Genomic DNA, 24,655 nt, shown 5'->3' on the forward strand with positions numbered 1-24,655 from the left:
ATTGCTTGAACCCAGGGAGCGGAGGTGCAGTGAGCTGAGATCGCACCACTTCTCTTCAGCCTGGGCCAAAGAGTGAAACTGTCTCAAACAAACAAACAAACGAAAAATTAGTTGGGTATAGTGGCATGTACCTGTAGTCCCAGTTACTTGGGAGGCTGAGGTAGGAGGATGGCTTGAGCCTGGAAGGTCAAGGCTTCAGTGAGCCCTGATCTCATCACTGCACTCCAGTCTGAGTGACAGAACAAGACCCTGTCTCAAAAAAAAAAAAAAAAAAGCCAGTCATGGTGGCGAGAGTCTGTAGTCCCAACTACTTAGGAGGCTGAGGTGGGAGGATCACTTGAGCCCAGTAGTTTGAGGCTGCAGTAAACTGTGATTGCACCATTGCCCTCCAGCCTGGGGGACAGAGCGAGACCCTGGCTCATAAATAAGAAGTCAGAATGTGTGTGTCCTCCAATTTTATTCTTCCCCTTTCTGATTGTATTGGCTATTCTTAGTCCTTTGCATTTCCAAACTATTCAGAATCAGCTTGTTGATTTCTGCAAAGAAGACAGCTGGGATTTGGAGAGGAGTGGTGTTAAACGTGTAGCTCAGTTTGGGGAGTACTGCCATCTTAACAATATTAAGTCTTCCAATCCATGAACATAGGATGTCTTTCCATTGATTTAGATCTTTTAAAATTTATTCCAGCAATATTTGTAGTTTTCAGGGTATACATTATGCAATTCTTTTGTTAAATGTGTTTCTTTGTATTTTATTTATTTATTTATTTTGAGACAGATTCTTGCTCTGTCACCCAGGCTAGAGTGCAGTGGTGTGATCTCAGCTCACTGTAACCTCCGCCTTCTGGGGTTCAAGCGATTCTCCTGCCTCAGCCTCCCAAGTAACTGGGACTACAGGTGCATGCTACCACACCCTGCTAATTTTTATATTTTTAGTAGAGAAGAGGTTTCACCATGTTGGCCAGACTGGTCTCAAACTCCTGACCTCAGGTGATCTGCCTACTTCAGCCTCCCAAAGTGCTGGGATTACAGGCATGAGCCACCACGGGCAGCTGTATTTTTGTTTTTAATTTATTTTTCTGAGACAAGGTCTCACTGCGTCACACAGGCTGGACTTCAATGGTGCAATTATAGCTCACTGCAGCCTCAACTTCCTGGACTCAAGCCCTCTTCCCACCTCAACTTCCCGAGTAGCGAAACTACACAGCTGCATGCCACAACACCCAGCAATTTTTTTTTTTTTTTTTTGAGACGGAATCTGGCTCTGTTGTCCAGGCTGGAGTGCAGTGGCTTGATTTTGGCTCACTGCAACCTCCGCCTCCTGGGTTCAAGTGATTCTCCTGCCTCAGCCTCCTGAGTAGCTGGGATCACAGGCACCTGCCACCATGCCTGGCTAATTTTTGTATTTTTAGTAGAGATGGGTTTTCGCCATGTTGGCCAGGCTGGTCTTGAACTCCTGACCTCAGGTGATCCACCCACCTCAGCCTCCCAAAGTGCTGGGATTAGAGGTGTGAACCACTGTGCCGGGCCTCACCCAGCAAATTTTTTTTTTTAGATGGAATCTCGGTCTGTCGCCTAAGCTGGAGTGCAATGGCATCATCTTGGCTCACTGCAATCTCTGCCTCCCGGGTTCAAGTGTTTCTCCTGCCTCAGCCTCCCAAGTACCTGGGATTCCAGGCACCTGCAACCACACCCAGCTAATTTTTGTATTTTTAGTAGAGACGATTTTTCGCCACATTGGCCAGGTTGGTCTCAAACTCTTGACCTCGGGTGATCTGCCCACCTCGGCATCCCAAAGTGCTGGGATTACAGACGTGAGCCACCGCACCCAGCCCACCCAGCAAATGTTTAAAAGAATTTTTGTGGAGATGGGGCTCTGACTATATTAACTAGATTGGTCTCGAACTCCTGGCCATAAGTGATCCTCCCACCTCAGCCTCCAAAGTGTCAGGATTACAGGTGAGAGCCACCATATCTAGCCTGTATTTTCTTTTTTGATGCTATTGTAAATGAAATTGCTTTGTTTTTTTTTTTTTTTGAGATGGAGTCTCGCTCTGTCGCCCAGGCAGGAGTGCAGTGGCACGGTCTCGGCTCACTGCAAGCTCCGCCTCCCAGGTTCATGCCATTCTCCTGCCTCAGCCTCCCGAGTAGCTGGGACTACAGGCGCCTGACACCACACTCAGCTAATTTTTTGTATTGTTAGTAGAGATGGGGTTTCACCATGTTAGCCAGGATGGTCTCAATCTCCTGACCTGGTGATCTGCTTGCCTCGGCCTCCCAAAGTGCTGGGATTACAGGCGTGTGCCACTGCACCCGGCTGGAAAGACTGACTTTATCTCATCTGTTATTTATAAGCCACCTTTGATGAAAGAGAAATTTTTTTTTTCTTGAGATAGAGTCTCCGTCTGTCGCCCAGGCTGGAGTGCAGTGGCGTGATCTTGGCTCACTGCAACTTCTGCCTCCTGGGTTCAAGCGATTGTCCTGCCTCAGCCTCCTGAAAATTTTCTGTATACAAGATCATACAACCTGCAAGTAGAGATTGTGTTTCTTCTTATTTTCCAATCTGGAGACCTTGTATTTATTTATTTTCTTGCCTCATAGCCCTCACTGGAACCTCCAGTGCAACGTTGAATGGCAGTGGCAAAGTGGACATGCTTGTCCTATTTCTGATGCTAAAGGAAAAGCATTCAGTCTTTCACCATTAAGTATGATGTTAGTGATGGGATTTTTGCTATGTCTACAATGCCAATGCATATCCTAGTACAGATGTTCCAGCTGAGGGCGGAAATAGAGAACAGAGGTCAGAAGAAAAAGCTGGGCTTACATTTGGGAATCCTCAGTGTTCAGATGAGAGTTGAAGTTATGGAAACTTAACAAGATTGTCCAGGGCAGATCACATAGGATAAGAAGAGGATTGAGGATTAATATGGTTTGGCTTTGTGACTCCACCCAAATCTCATTTTGAATTGTAATTCCCATGTGTTGTGGGAGGGACCTGGTGGGAGGTGATTGGATCATGGGGGTGGTTTCCCCTATGCTGTTCTCATAATAGCGAGGGAGTTCTCATGAGATCTGATGGTTTAAAAGTGGCAGTTTTCCCTGCGCTCACTCTCTCCTGCCGTCTTGTGAGGAAGGTGCTTGCTTCCCCTTCTCTTTCCACCATGATTGTAAGTTTCATAAGGCCTCCTCAGCCATGCATAACTGTGAGTCAACTAAACCTCTTTCCTTCATAAATTACCCAGTCTCAGGCAGTTCTTTACAGCAGTATGAGAATGGACTAATACAGAGAATTGGTACTAACAGAGTGAGGTACTGCTATAAAGATAACCTGAAAATGTGGAAGTGACTTTGGAATTGGGTAATGAGCAGAGGTTGGAACAGCTTGGAGGGCTCAGAAGAAGACAGGAAGATGTGGGAAAGTTTGGAGCTTACTAGAAACTTGCTGAATGGTTTTCACCGACATGCTGATAGTGATATGGACAATAAAGTCCAGGCTGAGGTGGTCTCAGATGAAGATGAGGAACTTTTTGGGAACTGGAGCAAAGGTCACTTTGCTATGCTTTAGCAAAGAGACTGGTGGCATTTTGCCCCTGCCTTAGAAATCTGTGGAACTTTGAACTTGAGAGAGATGATTTAGGGCATCTGGCAGGAGAAATTTCTAAGCAGCAAAACATTCAAGAGGTGATCTGAGGCCGGTCACAGTGGCTCACGCTTGTAATCCCAGCACTTTGGGAGGCCGAGGCGGGCGGATCACGAGGTCAGGAGATCGAGACCATGGTGAAACCCCGTCTCTACTAAAAATACAAAAAATTAGCCGGGCATGGTGGCGGGTGCCTGTAGTCCCAGCTACTCAGAGAGGCTGAGGCAGGAGAATTGTGTGAACCCGGGAGGCGGAGCTTGCAGCGAGCCGAGATCGCGCCACTGCACTCCAGCCTGGGTGACAGAGCGAGACTCCGTCTCAAAAAAAAAAAAAAAAAAAAAGAGGTGATCTGGATTTTTCTGAAAGCATACAGTCACATACGGTCACAAAGAGATGGTTTGAAATTGGAACTTATGTTTTGTTTTGTTTTGTTCTTTTGAGACAGAGTCTTGCTATGTCACCCAGGCTGGAGTGCAGTGGCTTGATCTCAGCTCACTGCTTTCTATTTCCAGAAAAGTCCCAAACAAACTAAGACATATTGGTCACTTTTAGGAATACATGAATAAATATCTTTTCCCAAAGAGACTGAAGGAAGTTGAAATGTAATGGTGAGTTGAGATTGCAGTTCGTAGGCTACCCTACCAATACTTAGCAAATTCATAAGTCATGTAAAAACTTTTTCTACGCCTTGAAAGTATGTTTGTTTAGTCCCTGAAATCTGACCACTCCTCTCCTATTTATTTATTTATTTATTTTTGAGACGGAGTCTCATCTGTCGCCCAGGCTGAGGTGCAATGGCGCGATCTTGGCTCACTGCAATCTCCGCCTCCTGGGCTCAAATGATAACTTCTGTCCTTTTCATCTTACACTCCATAGCCTGGAGCCCCTGTCTGCCATGAGAGGTAGGATGTGGGTAAGGCAGGTGGACAGCTCCAGGGCAACAGAGACAGAGGAGACTTCTCGCACAAGAAGAGGAGCTGGACCAGACCTTTAAAAGCTCCTCCAGAAATAATAGCTGGGGCATTTATGAAAGGGAAGCAGGTATCAGCAGCAGAAGGGCCCAGGAGCAAGAATAGTGAAGCACAAGGGGCTGCTTGTTTGTGCTGTCATTTGCAAGTCAGGAACTGTTTGACTTTACTTTTTTTTTTTTTTTTTTTTTTTGAGACAGAGTCTCGCTCTCTCACCCAGGCTGGAGTGCAGTGGCTCGATCTCGGCTCACTGCAAGCTCCGCCTCCCAGGTTCACGCCATTCTCCTGCCTCAGCCTCTCCGAGTAGCTGGGACTACAGGCGCCCGCCACCACGGCTGGCTAATTTTTGTGTATTTTTAGTAGAGACAGAGTTTCACCGTGGTCTCGATCTCCTGACATCGTGATCCGCCCGCCTCGGCCTCCCAAAGTGCTGGGATTACAAGCGTGAGCCACCGCGCCCGGCCAAGAAAGTGATACTTAATTGAGCTGAGCCTTGAAGGGTAAATAGGAGTTAGCCAGGTCTGTAGGGTGGGGAAAAGTAAGAAGGGAAGTTAGAGGGAACAGCATGTGCCAAGTTACAGAGCTAGGACAGAATGTATTGAGGAACAATAGGAAATTGGGTATTACTGGAGCAAAGGATACACTGTGAACAGGGGAAGGGACAAGGCTGGGAGGAAAAACTGAGGCAGAACAAAATTATAATGTCAATTTTTAAAATCATAGTCATTTTCCTCTTTGAGTAAAAAAAACCCACATTCTTTAGGTTGGCATGTATACACAGAGAGATAAGAAATCTGACTCTATATGCAGAAAATTCAAACCAAGGGAAGTAGTGAATTATCCTTGAGTTTAAATGTTAGTTGAAATAATAAAATAGGGAGATTAAAGAGTCCTACTACTTTGATGTCAGATGAAATCATGTCTATGTATAATACACTGGTCAAAGTTCAAGAACTGATGATCTTTATAAAAACACTGCTCTCTTCTTTGCAAGGTCATCACAATGGCTCCAGAATTATTGGGGTAATACATTTTGTTTTTCATGTAAAAAGTTATCTTTTTATTTATGTTGAGACGGAGTCTCGCTCTGATGCACAGGCTGGAGTGCAGTGGCACAATCTCGGCTCACTGTAACCTCTGCCTCCCAGGTTCAAGCAATTCTCCTGCCTCAGCCTCCTGAGTAGCTGGGACTACAGGCATGTGCCACCACGCCCAGCTAATTTTGTATTTTTAGTAGAGACAGGGTTTCACTATGTTGGCCAGGCTGGTCTCGAACTCCTGATCTCAGGTGATCTGCCCACCTTGGCCTCCCAAAGTGCTGGGATTACAGGTGTGAGCCACTGCGCCTGGGCCAAAAGTTATCTTTTTAGTCAAGTTGATCAAAAAATAAAATTTTGCTTATTGCTAATGGATCTATTTACATAATAAGAAATTTCTCTAAATTTATCATTATCACGTTGTCTCAGTCATTACCTGCTGTTGTTACCACTTGCCTGTTCTTAAACTCCACTTACTTTTTGCAACTCATCTTTTTGTTACTTCTACTGCTAAATAATCTTCACAAAGGAGGTCTTTTTTTCCTACCTCTTATCATCACTTACTTAATTGTTCCCTGACCACAGAGATCAAAACCAAAATAATGTACCACCATCACTGTAGATGGAAAAACACACACGAACCTTTTTCTTCTACCCTCCTAGGTTCTCCAGCTGGAGTCCTGGGAATCAAACTGATAAAAGATAGATTAAAAAGAGAAAAACAGAGTTTTTTAATGTATACAGCACACATACACACAGGAGAAACTCCGTAATGAGTAACTCAAAGGGATGGTTAAAATCCGGGGCTTATATATCACCTTAACATGGAACGATACATTTGTAGAGAAGTGACAAGAGAAAGGGGTTGCAGCTTTTAGGGGCAGCAAACTGTGGGGAGGTAAATATGTGGGGGTGAAACCATTGAAAGATAAAGGTTATTTTATTTCTTTTGAGGCAGGTTCTCGCTCCATGGCCCAGGTTGGAGTGCAGCGGCTCCATCTCGGCCCACTTCAACCTCCACCTCCCAGGTTCAAGCGATTCTGTTGCCTCGGCCTCCCGAATAGCTGGGATTATAGACACCTGCCAACATACCCAGGTATTTTTATTTTATTGTATTTTTAGTAGAGATGGGTTTTCAGGCCAGGCACAATGGCTCACGCCTGTAATCCTAGCACTTTGGGAGGCAGAGGTGAGCAGATCCCTTGAGCTCAGAAGTTCGAGACCAATCTGAGCAACATGGAGAAACCCCATCTCTACCAAAAATACAAAACAATTACCTGGGTATGGTGACGCATGCCTGTGGTCCCAGCTACTCAGAGAGGCTGAGGCGGGAGTATTGCTTGAGCCTGGGAGGCAAAGGTTGCAGTGAGTTGAGATCATGTCACTGCACTCCAGCCTGGGTGACAGAGTGAGACCTCATCTCAAAAAAAAAAAAAAGAGAGATGGGATTTCACCATGTTGGCCAGGTTGGTCTCGAACTCCTGCCCTCAAGTGATCCACCCACCTTGGCTTCCCAAAGTGCTGGGATTATAGGCCTGAGCCACAGCACCTGGCCAAAGTTATCTTAGTAAAGTTTTTTATGTAGATTCCTCTCTCAGTGCTATGTCTGATCCCTGTCCTGATAAGAGTCTGGACTAAGAGTCAGGAATGATTGAGTTGTGCTCCTTTTCATGGAGGGGAAGGGAGACACCCTTACAATTTATATGCTGTTCTTAGCCAGACGGGGGAAAGAAGCCCAAGAGCCTTTTTTTTTTTTTTTAATTGGAGACAGGATCTTGCTCTGTTGCCCAGGTTGGAGTGCATGGGCACAATCATGGCTCACTGCACTCTCAACCTTCTAGGCTCAAGCAATCCTCCCACCTCAGCCTCCCAAAGTGCTGGGATTACAGGTGTGAGCCCCAAGAGCTTCTTCTGCATCAGCTATTTCTCAATTGTCTTCAGCTCAAAATAATCCTATTCAAAAGTAACATATTTGGGGTGGGGTAGGATGTTCTAATCCCCTGCAATAACATTTATTGCATCAACCAACAATGGATTTGTGGTATTACTTGCTCACAGGTAGAGGTTGTTAGACTCCCCTGATTGGTTAATTGAAACGATTGCATCTTCACTCCCTTTTTTCTTTTTTTAGATTTTGGCACTCATTTTTCAAGTTTCCGACGAAACATCTTGAAATGTCCCTCTGTAGGCCTCAAATAGTTAAGCGCCTCAGAAATGCATAATTGATTCTAAAGGTAACAATTACTTTTAGTTGTAAGAACCAGTCTCACAACTTGCAATTATGGCCATAGAATTTTAGCGGTGCACACTAGCATGCACTTCAGAAATTATCTTGTCCAGATCCTTCTTATAGATAAAGCAACTGAAGACAACACGGTGACTGGGTGACCTTGGGCAATTTACCTATCTTCCCACTTTTCTTATCAAATTGATCTCAGCAGTTCCTATACCTTTAAGGGTTATTGTAAGGAATAAATAATAAAAGTCTGGGTACAGTGGTTCATATTTGTAATTCCAGCACTTTGGGAGGCCAAGGCAGGAGAAACAATTGAGCCCAAGAGTTTGAGACCAGCCTAGGCAGCATACCAAGACCCAGTCTCTAAAAAAAAATGGTTAAAAATTAGCAGGGCATGGTGGTGCATGAAGTCCTAGGTACTCAGGAGGCTGAGGCGGGTGGATCATTTGAGCCCAGGAGTTTGAAGTCATAGAGAAGCGGTGTTGTCGTCTGGGATAAATATCAGAGGTTTCTTGTCTCATGCCAAGGGAATCAAGAATGCGGACACATAAGAAGTGAGTTTAAGAGCATTGGTTTAATAGGCAAAAGGAAGAGAAAAGGGAATACCTCTCTCTCTTACAGAGAGAGGGGCTCCTGAGTGGGACTTTTGGTCTCATGGTGAAACGCAAGGGATTTTATAGACGAGCTTGAGGAGGCGGTGTCTGAGTTATGTAGAGCCCGAGAGATTGGATGGACCAGGTGTGCCATTTACATAGCACGCAAAGAAGCTGGCTACCCTACCCGAATCTTTTATTATGCAAATGGTCCTCTGCCTGGCCGGAGCCATGTTGCCTGTTTCTTTACTGTACACATGGTTGACAAAGAAAAGGGAAATGGAGCCTCCATGTTGAACATGCCTCACCCCCAGGTAGCCTTTTCCTATTGGCACAGCTGTTGGCATTTACCTGCGCAAGCTTCCAGCTTGTTTATTTATGTCTGCAGCTCAATTTTTCAGGCTGCTCTTTGTTAGAAAAGAAATGATTTAGGAACTACTTGGTAAAAACCCTCACTATCGGCCTAAATAATTTATTTCTAGTTTCTGTATCAACAGTGAGCTGTGGGCCAGGTGTGGTGGCTCACGCCTGTAATCCTAGCATTTTGGGAGGCTGAGGTGGACAGATCACTTGAGGTCAGCAGTTCGAGACTAGCCTGGCCAACATGGTGAAACCCCCGTCTCTACTAAAAATACAAAAATTAGCCTGGCTTGGTGGCTCAAGCCTGTAATCCCAGCTATTCAGGAGACTGAGGCAGGAGAATCGCTTGAACCCAGAAGGCAGAGGTTGCAGTTAGCTGAGATTGTGCCACTGCACTCCAGCCTGGGTGACAGAGTGAGACTCCGTCTCAGAAACAAACAAATCAGTGACAAACAAACCAATGCACTCTAGCCTGGTAACAGAGTGAGACCCTGTCTCTAAAAAGAAAAAAAAAAAGGCCCTGCACAGTGGCTCACGCATGTAATCCTAACACTTTGGGAGGCCAAGGTGGGAGGATTGCTTGAGCCTAGGAGTTTGAGACCAGCCTGGGCAATATGGGCAAAACCCCATCTCTGCAAAAAATACAAAAAGTAGCTGTGACAGCATGTGCCTGTAGTCCCAGGTAGTTGGTAGGCCGAGGTGGGAGGATCGCTTGAGCCTGGGAGGCAGAGATTGCAGGAGCCAAGATCGCACCTCTGCACTTCAGCCTGGGCCGCAGAACAAGAACCTGTGTCAAAAAAAAAAAAAAAAAAAAAAGAAAACGTATGAATGAGATAATGCAAGTGAAACAGAGCAGTAAATCATTCAATAAATGTTCATTATGACCATGGATACAACTAAACAGTCCTGAATTTGCTATTTACATTAGCTTGGAAAGTCCCTAAATATCTCTGAATCTCAGTTTTAACAATCCATGAAATGAATGAGAAGGTTAGACGAAGTCAGTGGTTCAAGTTGTGCTGTGGAGTCCTAGGGCTTCCCTGAAGGACAGCAGACAGGGGCTGGGAGGCCAGCAGACAGTCACCAAATAACCTACCTTTCTTCAACCAAAGCTGTTTAGCTTTCCTCTTCTTAAATTTTTGTTTGAATAAAATAGTTCTGAGCTGGGCATAGTGGCTCATGCCTGTAATCGCAGCATTTTGGGAGGCCACAGTGGGAGGATCATTTGAGGCCAGGAGTTTGAGACCAGCTTGAGCCCCATCTCTGAAAAAAATAAAAATAAAAATAAAAATTGTGCTTAAAAAAGTAACTACTTAGCAAGATAAACTTTAAGGTTCTTTCAGCTCAAGATTCTATGATTTTGCAAAGATCACACTGTATCCTTTGTTTTTCTGGTTTCAAAATAAAGACAAGGATTTTATTTATTTATTTATTTTATTTTTGAGACAGAGTCTCACTCCTTGTCACCCAGGCTAGAGTGCAGTGGTGCAATCTCGGCTTATTGCAACCTCTGACTTCTGGGTTCAAGTGATTCTCCTGCCTCAGCCTCCCAAGTAACTGGGATTACAGGTGTGTGCTACCACACTTGGCTAATTTTTGTATTTTTAGTAGATACAGGGTTTCACCACATTGGCCAGGTTGGTCTCAAGCGATCTGCTCTCAACTCCTGGCCTCAAATGATCCACCCCCTTAGCCTCCCAAAGTGCGGAGATTACAGTCATACATCACCATGCCTGGCCAAAATAAAGACAAAGATTTTTACATTTTTAAGGATAAGATCAACTTATGACTATAGGCACAGAGCCAGGACAGAACTCTAGGTCTCCTGACAGTAAGGAAGAGATATTATAATGTCTTGAGGTTAAAAGGAAGGAGATCTTCAAATGGTTAATGCTCAGTAATGACTGTGGACATTTTTCTATTTTGGTTATAGAGAAACAAACCCTGGATTTTTGGTTCTTAGTTTTCTTTTGGATTACTTAAGGGGTGAGTATTCTTTAGGTGACAGTGCTGATTACAATCCAGTCTATGATTAACACATTTATTACCTAATGTTTTTCCGGGTAACTGAAGTTTAATGTTTGCTGAATTATAGTTGATTGAAAAAGAGGACCTTAAGGAGAGATTTCAGCATCACTTCCACTCAGATTTATTTTTAAAAAGGTTATAGGGTGGTTGTTGCCATGCTATTGAGATATCCAGGTGAGCTTTGTATATTTCAGATGCAATTCTCTGGTACAGTTCTATTTTCAGTAAACCTACCCCAATTTCAAAGCTCTAATCAAAACAGAGGTTGTATTGGCTGGGTGCAGTGGCTCACACCTGTAATCCCAGCACTTTGGGAGGCTGAGGCGGGTGGATCACATGAGGCCAGGAGTTCGAGACCAGCCTGGCCAACATAGCAAAACCCCGTCTCTACTAAAAAGACAAAAATTAGCTAGTGTGGTGGTGCACATCTGTAATCCCAGCTACTTGGGAGGCTGAGGCACAAGAATCGCTTGAACCGAGGAGGTGGAGGTTGCAGTGAGCCGAGACTGCCCCGCTCTACTCCAGCCTGGGTCTGTCTCAAAAAAAAATAAAAATAAAAATAATTTTCTTTTTTTTCTTTTTTATTTTTTGAGACGGAGTCTCGCTCTGTCACCCAGGCTGGAGTGCAGTGGCGCAATCTCGGCTCACTGCAAGCTCCGCCTCCCGGGTTCCCGCCATTCTCCTGCCTCAGCCTCTCTGGTAGCTGAGACTACAGGCGCCCGCCACCACGCCCGGCTAATTTTTTGTATTTTTAGTAGAGACGGGGTTTCAGCGTGGTCTCGATCTCCTGACCTCGTGATCTGCCCACCTCGGCCTCCCAAAGTGCTGGGATTACAAGCGTGAGCCACTGCGCCCAGCCTAATAATTTTCTTTTTTTTTTTTTTTTTTAAAAGGTTGTATATGTAATCTCAGCACTTTGGGAGGCCGAGGCAGGCGTATCACCTGAGCTCAGGAGTTCAAGACCAGCCTGGCCAATATGGTGAAACCCTATCTCTACTAAAAATACAAAAATTAGCCAGGCGTGGTGGTGGACACTTGTAACCCCAGCTACTTGGGAGACTGAGGCAGGAGAATTGCTTGAACCCCAGAGACAGAGGTTGCAGTGAGCAGAGATCACACCATTGCACTCCAGCCTGGGCCACAAGAGTGAAACTCCATCTCAAAAAAAAAAGAAAAAAGAAAGAAATCAAAACTTCAACACACATTATTTTATTTGATCCTTACAAAAATTCTCTGAGGTAGACAGAAGAGGTTTCTTCCCTGATCACAGAAGAGAAAGCAAAGGCTCAGGGAAGTTAATTATTATAACTATTCCACAGCTAATAAGTTGGTTTTGCAGTCATTAAGTCTTTATTGAACATCTCTAGCATCCAGGCATTGGGTTAAGGAACTAGGACTCAAGTTCAAATGAATCACACCTCAGTGTTGTTTCTCTTACTTGGAGTAGTTCTTGAATGCCTCAGTTTTAAAAGACTGAAAGTTTTAAACTTAGGGAGGCTTTCTTACAACTTAAAACTGTTTAATAGAGAATTCTTAATTCACATACTATAATATAATATACCCAATAACATTCTGCAACAGGCCAGGCGCTGTGGCTCATGCCTGTAATCACAGCACTTTGGGAGGCCAAGGCAGGTGGATGATCCAACTTCATGAGTACGAGACCAGCCTAGCCAACATGGAGAAACCCTGTCTCTACTAAAAATACAAAAAAAAAAAAAAAAAGAAAAGAAACAAATTAGCCGGGCGTGGTGGCATACTCCTGTAGTCCCAGCTACTCGAGAGGCTGAGGCAGGAGAATCACTTGAACCCAGGAGGCGAAGGTTGCAGTGAACTGCACTCCAGCTGGGATAATAGAGCAAGACTCTGTCTCAAAAAAAAAAAAAGAAAAAAAAATTCTGCAACAGCTGACGACAACCAAAAGAGAAAAGTAAAGGTTGACTTTTCTAACTATAGTATTTTGCCTGCTAGGCATTCTAGGTTTTTATTTTAAAAATTTCTTAGGAAACTCCAGCTGTTACAAGGAAGTACTGCTTTTGGTTTAATGTTTTATCCTGCTAGTGCACTCCACCCTTAAGTGATCTTGGTGACTAATAGGACTGGCACCAGTTCTCACTTACCAGATGTGAATTCCACTTACTAGTTTGTTTTTTGTCTTCTGCTAATTTGCAGTTGTAGACAAACACGGAGTAAAGAAGTTCTTAAATGAAAATCGGCAATGTAGTCGCTCTTTAATTTTTTAATTGGCCTGGCACAGTGTCCTCATCTAAGAGTCATATGGTTGTTATGTTCCCTGATGTTAGGGGGCCCTCCCCTGCAGCCCACAGTGACTCAGAAGGCAGCTGCCGAGAACAGGAAGGCCTGGGGTTCATGTGACAAGCCACCAGCCTTTACCAGAGCAAACAAAGTAGGTGGGATGTTCCCGTCCCCTGCCCACCAGTTTTATAACACATTTCAGGGCTTTTTTTTTTCCCTTCCTCAGAGTGCTCTGAATTTTCTCTTTGACCTAGTTTGATTTGTGGAGAAATGCTGTCGAAAGGGCCTGCTGAGATTTTGTCCTGGCCTGCCTCACTGAAGAAGGCCAACAATCTGTTTGCATAGCAAGAATGAAAAAAATGTTTCTGCGCTTCAGAGATTACTGAATACTCTTTTTCCAAAATGAATCCGTTCCTTCTAGCAGGGATCGTTTTTGCTAGTTGGGAAGATAAAGCTGTCAATATTCAGTAGCCAATCTCTAGATTTCTTTCTGAGACGGAGTCTGGCTCAGTGCAGGCTGAGGGGCGGTGGCACGATCTCGGCTCACTGCAACCTCCCACTCCTGGGTTCAAGCAATTCTCCTGCCTCAGCCTCCCAAGTAGCTGGGATTACCGGCACGTGCCATCACACCTGGCTAATTGTAGTATTTTTGGTAGAGATGGGGTTTCACCATGTTGGCCAGGCTGGTCTCAACTCCTGATCTCAAGTGATCCACCTGTCTTGGCCTCCCATAGTGCTAGGATTACAGGGGTGAGCCATCACATGCAGCGCCAATATCCAGATTTCAAGAGACCACAAATTGTCACAGTTTCTTGGAGATTTTCTTCACTGGATTTAAGTCATTGTTCTCCAAAGTGTGTTCTGAGGGCTACCTACATTTGAATAATCTAGATTAAGGTATCATCATCGCTACTAAAGGACCTTGTAATCTGTGTTTTTTTTTTTTTTTTTTTTTTGAGATGAATTCTCCCTCTATTGCCCAGGCTGGAGTGCAATGGTGCAATATTGGCTTATTTGCAACCTCTGCCTCCAGGGTTCAAGCAATTATCTGCCTCAGCCTCCCGAATAGCTGGGATTACAGGCACCCTCTACCACACCCAGCTAATTTTTGTATTTTTAGTAGAGACGGGGTTTCACCATGTTGGCCAGGCTGGCCTTGAACTCCTGACCTCGTGATCCACCCACCTCGGCCTCCCAAAGTGCTGGGATTACAGGCATGAGCCACCGCACCCGGCCCGTAATCTGTTTTTAAACGAGCACTACAACTCACCAAAATTCTTTTTTTTTTTTTTGAGACGGAATCCCGCTCTGTGGCCCAGGCTGGAGTGCAGTGGTGTGATCTCGGCTTACTGCAACCTCTGGCTCCTGGGTTCAAGCAATTTTCTTGCCTCAGCCTCCCGAGTAGCTGGGGTTACAGGTGCCCACCACCACACCTGGCTAATTTTTCTTGTGTATTTTTAGTAGAGACAGGGTTTCACCATCTTGGCCAGGCTGGTCTTGAACTCCTGACCTCGTGATCCACCTGCCTCGGCCTCCCAAAGTGCTGGGATTACAGGTGTGAGCCACTGCACCTGGCCAAAATTTATTTTTTTGCACAAAATTAACTTAGCTAAATCAGAGTTCACAAGCCTTCATTGGTAATGTGACCCACAGGAGAGAGTCCTGGGGCAGAGGAGGAGTCTTGTTTATGCCTTTCCTGTTTCCACTCCTGTACTCCCGGTCCCCGCCAAAATGCCATTTCTGATAGTGTTGGTCGCTGCAGAAGGAAACAGGAAAAAACAGGAAGGAACTGAGGAAACTTCAGTGTTCCGTCTTGATTATAATGGTCTGGGAAACAGGCCTGAGTTTAGAAAGCAATGCAGCAGAATGCTTAAAAATCATTCACAAAGTTTGGTAAAACCACAGACTCCCCTTCTCCCCATTCTAATTAAGTGGGTATGGGGTGGGGCCTGAGAACCTATATTTGGAAAAATACCTACAGTGATTCTAATGCAGGTCGATCTGGGGGTACATCAGGATATTTCTTGTTTAATGTACTGGAGCCCAGAGGTAGAAGTCCCCTTTGACAGCTGTCTTCAAACTGTCGGCACAAAGACCTAAAGTAATTTTACAATATAAAGATATATGTGGGTTCTCTAACTGTCACAGGGCAACCCCCCAAATTGGGGATCAGCCCAGGAGGCCATGAGGGTTCTTGACTTTTGGCAGAAAAGAATTAAGGAGGCCACGGTGGCTCATGCCTGTAATCCCAACACTTCGGGAGGCCGAGGTGGGCGGATTGCCTCAGGTCAGGAGTTCCAGAACAGTCTGGCCAACATGGTGAAACCCCATCTCTACTAAAAATACAAAAAAATTAGCTGGGTGTGGTGGCGTGCACCTGTAATCCCAGCTACTTGGGAGGTTGAGGTAGGGGAATTGCTTGAACCAGGGAGGTGGAGGTTGCAGTGAGCGGAGATCATGCCACTGCACTCTAGCTTTGGCAACAGAGCAAGACTCTGTCTCAAAAAAAAAAAAAAAATAGAATTCAGGAGAAAGTGGACAGAATAAAGTGAAAGCCAGTTAAAGGAATGAAACAGTGGCTACCCCATAGAGTAGCATGGACTGCTGGACTAACTATACTTATGGTTATTTCCTGATTACATGCTGAAAAGGGGGTGGATTATTCATGTTTTCTTGGAATGGGGTGGGGAGTTCCCCAGAACTGAGGGTTCTCCCCATCTCCTACTATATAGGGTAATTTAGGGACATTGCCATAACATTTGTAAACTTTCATGGTGCCGGTGGGAGTGTCTTTCAGGGTGTTGATAATGCATTAGAATTAGCATATAATGAGCAATGAGGATGACCAGAGGTCACTTTCTTTTTTTTTTTTTCTTTTTTTTTGAGACAGAGTCTTGCTCTGTCACCCAGGCTGGAGTGCAGTGGCGAGATCTCAGCTCACTTGCAACCTCTGCCTCTCAGGTTCAAGCGATTCTCCTGCCTCATCCTTCTGAGTAGCTGGGAATACAGGTGCCCGCCACCAGGCCCAGCTAATTTTTGTATTATTAGTAGAGATGGGGTTTTACCATATTGATCAGGCTGGTCTCGAACTCCTGACCTCGTGATCCACCCACCTCGGCCTCCCAAAGTGCTGGGATTACAGGTGTGAACCACCGCGCATGTCCTCCAGAGGTCACTTTCTTTGCCATCTTGATTTTGATTTTGGGAGGGGGTTGGCTGTTTTTTTGTTTGTTTGTTTTTATGTTGCCAGGCTGTTCTTGAACTCCTGGCCTCAAGTGATCCTCACACCTTGGCTTCTCAAGTGCTGAGATTACAGGCATGAGCCACCACACCCAGCCCTTGGCTAGGTTCTTTACTGCACCCCGTTTTATAAGCAGGGTCTTTGTGACCTACGTCTTGTGAAACAAGTCCTGCCAAATTCCTATGTTATAACTAGCCAGCATTTAGTTTTAGTATATTCTGTGTTTGTCTTAAGATAGTATGTACATTTTTCCCTAGAGCAGCAAAAAAGAAAAGGATAATGTGTATTTTGTATTTAAAAGAACTATCGGGGCCGGGCGCGGTGGCTCACATCTGTAATCCCAGTACTTTGGGAGGCTGAGATTGGTGAATCACCTGAGGTCAGGAGTTTGAGACCAGCCTGGCCAACATGGCCAAACATTTTTTCTAGTCTCTGCTAGGAAAAAAAAAAATTAGCCAGGCATGGTGGCGCCTGCCTATAATCCCAGCTACTCAGGAAGCTGAGGCAGGAGAATTGCTGGAACCCAGGAGGCAGAGGTTGCAGTGAGTCGAGATGGCACCACTACACTCCAGCCTGAGTGACAGAGCGAGACTCCATCTCAAAAAAAAAAAATACTGGCTAACATCTCTACAAACAAATGAGCCATTTGATAGGAACATTGCTTTCATATGATTCCATTAAAAAATATTAACTTTGGCTGGGTATTGTGGTTCGTGCCTGTAATCCCAGCACTTTGGGAGGCCAAGGCAGGTGGATCACCTGAGGTGAGGAGTTCGAGAGCAGCCTGGCCAACATGGTGAAACTCTGTCTGTACTAAAAATATAAAAAATTAGCCGGGCATGGTGGCACACACCTGTAATCCCAGCTACTCAGGAAGTTGAAGCAGGAGAATTGCTTGAACCCAGGAGGTGGAGGTTGCGATGAGCCGAGACCCCACCACTGTACTTCAGCCTGGGTAAGAAGAGCAAAACTTCGTTTAAAAAAAAAAAAAAATTAGCTGGGTGTGGTGGCACACACCTGTAATCCTAACTATTTGGGAGGCTGAGGCAGGAGAATCACTTGAACCTGGGAGGCAGAGATTGCAGTGAGCTGAGATTGTGTCATTGCATGCTAGCTTGGGCGACAGAGCAACACTCTTGTCTAAAAAAAAAAAAAAAAACATGGTGGCTTGTCAAGTTTTGGAAATTTCTCCTTAATGGTTTTTCCTAACATATTGCTTTCAGTATGTCATTCTGTCACTCCTTTCCTCAAAATCTTCAATGGGACTTCACTGCCTACTTATTAAATACCGTCGGCTAGTGTTTGAGGCCTTATAACTTTATAACACTTGGCCTCAGTCCACCTTGCCAGCCGCACTTTTTTGTTTTGTTTTGTTTGAGACAGAGTCACACTCTGTCACGCAGGCTGGAGTGCTTTGGCACAGTTTTGGCTCACTGCAACCTCCACCTCCCAGGTTCAAGCGATTCTCCTGCCTCAGCCTCCCAAGTAGCTGGGACTACAGGTGCCCACCACCATGCCTGGCTAATTTTTTTTTTTTTTGTATTTTTGTATTTTTAGCAGTGTCAGGCTTTCACCATGATGGCCAGACTGGTCTCGAACTCCTGACCTCAGGTGATCCGCCATCTGGGTCTCTCAAAGTACTGAGATTAAAGACATGAGCCACAGTGCCCAGCCAAACTGATTCTTTTATTTTTTATTTTTATTTTTATTTATTTATTTTTTGAGATGGAGTTTTGCTCTTGTTGCCCAGGCTGGAGTGCAATGGCACAATCTCAGTTCACCGCAACCTCCGTCTCCCTGGTTCAAGCGATTCTCCTGCCTCAGCCTCCTGAGTAGCTGGGATTACAGGCACCCGCCACCAGCCGGGCTAATGTTTTGTATTTTTAGTAGAGACGGGGTTTCACCATGTTGGCCAGCCTGGTCTTGAACTCCTGACCTCAGGTGATCCACCCACCTCGGCCTCCCAAAGTGCTGGGATTACAGGCGTGAGCCACCATGACTGGCCTATTTATTTATTTTTTGAGACAGAGTTTCGCTCTTGTTGCCCAGGTTGGAGTGCAATGGTGCAATCTCAGCTCATTGCAACCTCTGCCTCCCGTGTTTAAGTGATTCTCCTGCCTCAGCCTCCTGCTTTTAGAAAGTATTTTATGGGAGAACGGGCGCAGTGACTCATGCTGGTAATCACAGCACTTTGGGAAGTTGGAGGCAGGCAGATTGCTTGAGCTTAGGAGCTCAAGACTTTCCTGGGCAATATGGGGAGACGCCATCTCTACTAAAGATTGTTTTTAAATAGCTGGGTGTTGTGGCGAGGGCCTCTAGTCCTAATTACTCAGAGGCTGAGGCGAGAGGATGCTTGAGCCTGGGAGGTCGAGGCTGCAGTGAGCCGTGATCGCACCACTGCACTCCCGCCTGGGTGACCGAGTGAGATCCTGTCTCAAAACCAACTAACAAAAACAAAACAAAAGTATTTTAAAGGATTTCTCCTATTTAAGTCCTTATTCATATGCATGAAAATATGTGGTAAAGATGTTTTCATTGTAGGAAAAATGTTGGAAGCAATCTAAATGTCCATCAAACGGGATAATGTTTAAATTATGGTACATCCTGTGATATACCATACAGATTAGAAAGAATGAAGTGGATCTCCAGATCCTAAAGAATTTGATTCTTCAAAATTAAGAAAATCCGTCCAATTAAAAATACTTCAGGGGTGGCGGGACATGGTGGCTCACACCTGTAATCCCATCACTTTGGGAGGCCGAGGTGGATGGATCACCTGAGATCAGGAGTTCAAGACCAGCCTGGCCAACATGATGAAACCCCCGTCTCTACTAAAAATACAAAAAAATTAGCCGGGCATGGTGGCGTGTGCCTGGCATCCCAACTACCCAGGAGGCTGAGGCAGGAGAATCGCTGGAACTCGGGAGGCAGAGGCTGCAGAGAGCCAAGATCATGCCAGTGCACTCGTCTGGCCAACGAAGCAAGACTCTGTCTCAAAAAAAAAAAAAAAATTCAGGGCCAGGCGCAGTGGCTCATGCCTGTAATCCCAGCACTTTTGGAGGCCAAGGCGGGCAGATCACTTGAGGCCAGGAGTTTGAGACTAGCCTGGCCAACATGGTGAAACCCCATCTCTACAAAAAAAATACAAAAATTAGACGGGTGCCTGTAAACCTAGCTACTTGGAAGACTGAGGCAGGAGAATTGCTTGAACCTGTGAGGCGGAAGTTGCAGTGAGCCAAGATTGTGCCATTGCACTCCAGCCTGGGTGACAAGAGTGAGACTCTGTCTCAAAAACAAACAAACAAAAAAGCCTTTAATAATATATTTACATTAGTGATATCATGTCTCACACATAAATAATAAATATATATTAGCTATGAACAGTATATTTTTAAGATTCTGGGGCCAGGCGCAGTGGCTCATGTAATCCCAGCACTTTGGGAGGCCAAAGCAGGTGGATCACCTGAGGTCAGGAGTTCGAGACCAGCCTGACCAACATGGTGAAACCTCGTCTCCACTAAAAATACAAAATTAGCTGGGCTTGGTGGTGCATGAGTGTAATCCCAGCTACTCGGGAGGCTGAGGCAGGAGAATAGCTTGAACCCAGGAGGTGGAGGTTGTAGTGAGCTGAGATCGTGCCATTGCATTCCAGTCTGGGCAACAAGAGCAAAATTCTGTCTCAAAAAGAATTGAAGGCACTATTGAGAAGTGACAAAGATATATGCATATATGGAAGATATGTACATGACATAAATCCCCACTGTAGTTATCAGTAACTCCACTTTTTTTTCTTTTTCTTTTTTTTTTTTTTTTTTGAGATGGGGTCTCACTCTATCACCAAGCTGGACGGCAGTGGTACGGGTGATAGAATCTTGGCTCACTGTAACCTCTGCCTCCCAGGCTCAAGCAATCCTCCTACCTCAGCCTCCCAAGTAGCTGGGACTATAGGCACACCACACTACACCCAGCTAATTTTTGTATTTTTTTTGTAGAGACAGGGTTTTGCCATGTTGCCCAGGCTGGTCTCGAACTCCTGGCTTCATGCATTTCGCCCCCCCCTTAGACTCCCAAAGTGGTGAGATTATAGGTGTGAGCACCGTGCCCAGCCACTAACTCCACCCTTCCAATAGTTCAAGCCAAAAATCTTGACATCATCCCTGAATCCTCTCTTTCTCTCATACCCCACATTAAAGTATCAACAATATCTGTTGATATTATTTTAAAAATATTTCCAGAATCCAAACCCTTCTCATCACTTCCTTCTATACCAGTGTGGTCCAAAGCATCATCTTTTTTTTTTTTGGAGATGGAGTTTCACTTTTTCGCCCAGGCTGGAGTGAAGTGGTGCGATCTCAGCGCACTGTAACCTCCATCCCCCGGGTTTAAGTGATTCTCTTGCCTCAGCCTCTCAAGTAGCTGGAATTACAGGCATGCGCCACCACGCCTGGCTAATTTTTGTATTTTTTTTTTATTTTTATTTTTATTTATTTATTTTTTTTTTTTTTCGAGACAGAGTCTTGCTCCATCCCCCAGGCTGGAGTGCAGTGGCGCGATCTCAGCTCACTGCAAACTCCGCCTCCCGGGTTCACGCCATTCTCCTGCCTCAGCCTCCCGAGTAGCTGGGACTACAGGCGCCCGCCAACACGTCCGGCTAATTTTTTGTATTTTTAGTAGAGACGGGGTTTCACCGTGTTAGCCAGGATGGTCTCGATCTCCTGACCTCGTGATCCGCCCGCCTCGGCCTCCCAAAGCGCTGGGATTACAGGCTTGAGCCACCGCGCCCGGCCAGTTTTTGTATTTTTAGTAGAGATGGCGTTTTACCATTTTGGCCAGTCTGGTCTCGAACTCCTGACCTCAGGCGATCCACCTGCCTCAGCCTCCCAAAGTGCTAGGATTATAGGCATGAGCCACAGCGCCCGGCCACTACTTTCTTTTTGTAACACTTATCACAATTGTTAGCATATAGTTACCAGGTTATAAGCTTCATCGAGAGTTTGGGTCTGGATCTCTGTTGTATCCCTAGCACTGGTATATAGTAGATACTCAACAAATACTTATCAATGAGTTAATAAATATATCTCCAAGAGTGGTTATAGTATTGTTGTAACTTCCCTTCTACCTCAAAGCTGCTTTTGATTTAACTCCTATCAACAGGTAGAAGTGAGTTCACCATGACTTGTTCTCCATTATGTATACAGTTGTGTCCCCACAATCCTTGTGATGCTAAACATACAAAAGGGGATAGATACACGTTTACAGGTTGGTTGATTAAATGATGTGGTTTGATACTCATCTCCTACGTCAACTTTGCCTATTGTCAGATAAGAGGCAAAGAGAAATATTAGGGAAGCAATTCTCAGGTTACAGAGGTCAAAATCTTACTTGGGTCTTTTGAAATGTAGTCTGGCATTCATAGAAATTTGTCTTTTTTTGTCCACTATTGGCCTGAACAATCAAATACCCTAAGCCAAGAGCCTAATTGCCAGTAACTACTATATTATTGAGCATTATATATTAAATTCCATGCATGGCCAATATTATATATTGTTAGGTTTTAAAGTAATCAGAAAGTATTTGCCCTTTTTTTGCTTTGCAAATGGTTGGGTAAATATTCACTGTTCCTGTCTTCATTGTAGCAAAATCATGACTATATTACAGCATTAATAACTCTCTAGCTGTGTGGCTTTGGGCAAATCATTTCTCTCTGAACATAAATTTCCTTATTGACAAAATGAGGAGATTGGATGTAAGGTCTCTTCCAATTCTGACATCTTTTTTTTTTTTTTTTCTATTTCATTCCATGAAAATCACCACACAAGGCCGGGCACAGTGGCTCACGCCTGTAATCCCAGCACTTTGGGAGGCCGAGGTGGATGGATCACGAGGTCAGGAGATCAAGACCAGCCTGGCCAAGATGCTGAAACCCCATCTCTACTAAAAATATAAAAATTAGCCTGGCACGGTGGCAGGTGCCTGTAATCCCAGCTACTTGGGAGGCTGAGGTAGGAGAATCACTTGAACCAGGGGGAGAGAGGTTGCAGTGAGCTGAGATTGTGCCACTGCACTCCAGTCTGGGTGACAGAGTAAGATTCCGTAGACTCTGTCTCAAAAAAAAAAAAACAAGAAGAAGAAGAAAAAAAGAAAAAGAAAAAAGAAAGGAAAATTACCACACTAATTAACTTACCTCTGGCCGGGTGCGGTGACTCATGCATGTAATCCCAGCACTTTGGGAGACCAGGGCTGGTGGATCACCTGAGGTCAGGAGTTCGAGACCAGCCTGACCAACATGGTGAAACCCCGTCTTTACTAAAAATGCAAAAATTAGCCGGGCATGGTGGTGCACGCCTGTAATCCCAGCTACTCGGGAGGCGGAAGCAGGAGAATCATCTGAACCCGGGAGGCGAGGTTGCAGTGAGCCGAGATCATGCCATTGCATGCCAGGCTGGGCAACAAGAGAGAAATTGTCCCTCCAAAAAAAAATTAGCTTACCTCTAATTTATTCAGTTTTCTTCTATGTTCACAGGGAAAAATAAGACTCAAGTTTTCCTTAAATCTGGAGAAACTTTTTTTTAGGTTGTGTATGTGTTCCTACAAAAGAATTTTCTTTGAAAATAAAATACTGGACCAGCCTGGGCAGCCAAGAAACAGAAAAATTAGCCAGGCGTGGTGGCACATGCCTATAGTCCCAGCTACTCAGGAGGCTGAGGTGGGGGGATCATTTGAACCCGGGACATCAAGGCTGCAGTGAGCTGTGACTGTGCCACTGCACTCCAGTCTGTGCAACAGAGTGAGACCTTGTCAAAAAAAGAAAGAAAGAAAAAGAAAGAAAGAGAAGGAAGGGAGGCAGAGACAGAGAAGAAAAAGAAGAAAGGAAGGAGAGGAAGAAAGGAAGGAAGGAAGGGAGGGGGGAAAAAACAGAGAAAGGAAGGAAGGAAGAGAGAGAGAAAGGGAAAGAAAGAAAGAGAGAGAGAAAGGGAAAGAAAGAAAGAAAGAGAGAAAGAGCTTTTTTTTCGTCCTTTTTCCCGGTTGCCGCTTGCTGTCCCGGTCCGCGCCAGCGCCCAGCGCGCTTCGTCGCCATGCCTCGGAAAACTGAAGAAATTAAGGACTTCCTGCTCACAGCCCGACGAAAGGATGCCAAATCTGTCAAGATCAAGAAAAATAAGGACAACGTGAAGTTTAAAGTTCGATGCAGCAGATACCTTTACACCCTGGTCATCACTGACAAAGAGAAGGCAGAGAAACTGAAGCAGTCCCTGCCCCCTGGTTTGGCAGTGAAGGAACTGAAATGAACCAGACACACTGATTGGAACTGTATTAAAATACTAAAAATCCTAAAAAAAAAAAAAAAAGAAAGAAAGAAAGAAAGAAAGCAAGGAAGGAAGGAGAGAGAATGAAAGAATGAAGGACGGAAGGAAGGAGAAAGGAAAGAAGGAAGGAAGAGAGAAAAAGAAAAAGAGAAAGGAAGGAAGAGAAAGAAAGAAGGAAAGGAAAGAGGAAAGGAAAGGAAAGGAAAGGAAAAAGGAAAGGAAAGGAAAAAGGAAAGGAAAGGAAAAAGGAAAGGAAAGGAAGAAACTGAAAACATAGACTTTTTCCTATTTGGCCATTAGATGTCGCTCAAGATCCAAAAAGTAGAAGAAACCGGTTGTACACTGTAAAGCTCCTTCCCGAGTCCCCCGGGACTGACCCAGTCTTACTGGGTGGCTTGCTTAATCGTGTACTGGTATTTGTGTGTCAGTGCCTTGCCACATATAGCAAAAAATCCCCTTAGCCATCCAGAAAACTTGTTGCCTATACGTCTTATATATGTGTTTATTTATTTCTTTAAGGAGACGGTCTTGCTCTGTAGCCCAGGTTAGAATGAAGTGGTGCGATTATAGCTCACTGCAAACTTGAACTCCTGGACTCAAGCCATCTTCCCACCTCAACCCAAACATCTCAATTTTATAACTTCCTTTTATTTTTTTCAGACAGATTCTCTGTTCCCCATGCTGGAGTGCATCGGCACAATCACAGCTCACTGCTGCCTCAAGCTCCTGGGCTCAAGTCATCCTCTTGCCTCAGCCTTCAGAGTGGCTGGAACTTACAGGCGTGTGCCACCACACCCGGCTAATTTTTGTGTCTTTTGGAGAGATGAGGGCTCCCTGTGTTGTCTAGGCTGGTCTTGAACACCTGCAGTCAAGGGGTCCTCCTACCTCAGCTTCCCAAAGTGCTGGGATTAGGATTACAGGTGTGGGACACTGCACCTGGCTAATTTTATCACTTAAGTCAACATACAGTTGTTGAACATTTCGGCTGAC

At 44.9% G+C, this 24,655-nt stretch overlaps 2 protein-coding genes across 14 annotated transcripts in view; both read left to right on the forward strand.

The window, feature by feature from the left end:
• The window catches only part of PLIN2 (perilipin 2), a 115,994-nt gene that overhangs the window by 35,250 nt on the left and 56,089 nt on the right, over nucleotides 1-24,655 (forward strand). The window contains exons 4-5 of one of the 13 annotated variants that reach the window (XM_063609097.1): nucleotides 6,603-6,740; nucleotides 7,776-7,878. The exons of 9 other annotated variants lie outside the window; for them this stretch is intronic. The gene's annotated coding sequence lies outside the window, so the exon portion shown is untranslated. Of the gene's footprint in view, nucleotides 1-6,602; nucleotides 6,741-7,775; nucleotides 7,879-10,771; nucleotides 10,820-24,655 lie in introns of those variants that run through there. 3 more of the 13 variants (XM_063609098.1, XM_063609100.1, XM_063609095.1) reach the window with 3 other exon arrangements.
• LOC129490368 (large ribosomal subunit protein eL38-like) lies at nucleotides 23,367-23,727 on the forward strand. The gene has a single exon (XM_055294178.2). It carries the CDS (start codon nucleotides 23,435-23,437, stop codon nucleotides 23,645-23,647), a length of 213 nt encoding a protein of 70 aa, XP_055150153.1. The 5' UTR covers nucleotides 23,367-23,434; the 3' UTR covers nucleotides 23,648-23,727.

Source organism: Symphalangus syndactylus, chromosome 9 (genome assembly GCF_028878055.3).
Source record: "Symphalangus syndactylus isolate Jambi chromosome 9, NHGRI_mSymSyn1-v2.1_pri, whole genome shotgun sequence".
Classification (NCBI taxonomy): domain Eukaryota; kingdom Metazoa; phylum Chordata; class Mammalia; order Primates; family Hylobatidae; genus Symphalangus; species Symphalangus syndactylus.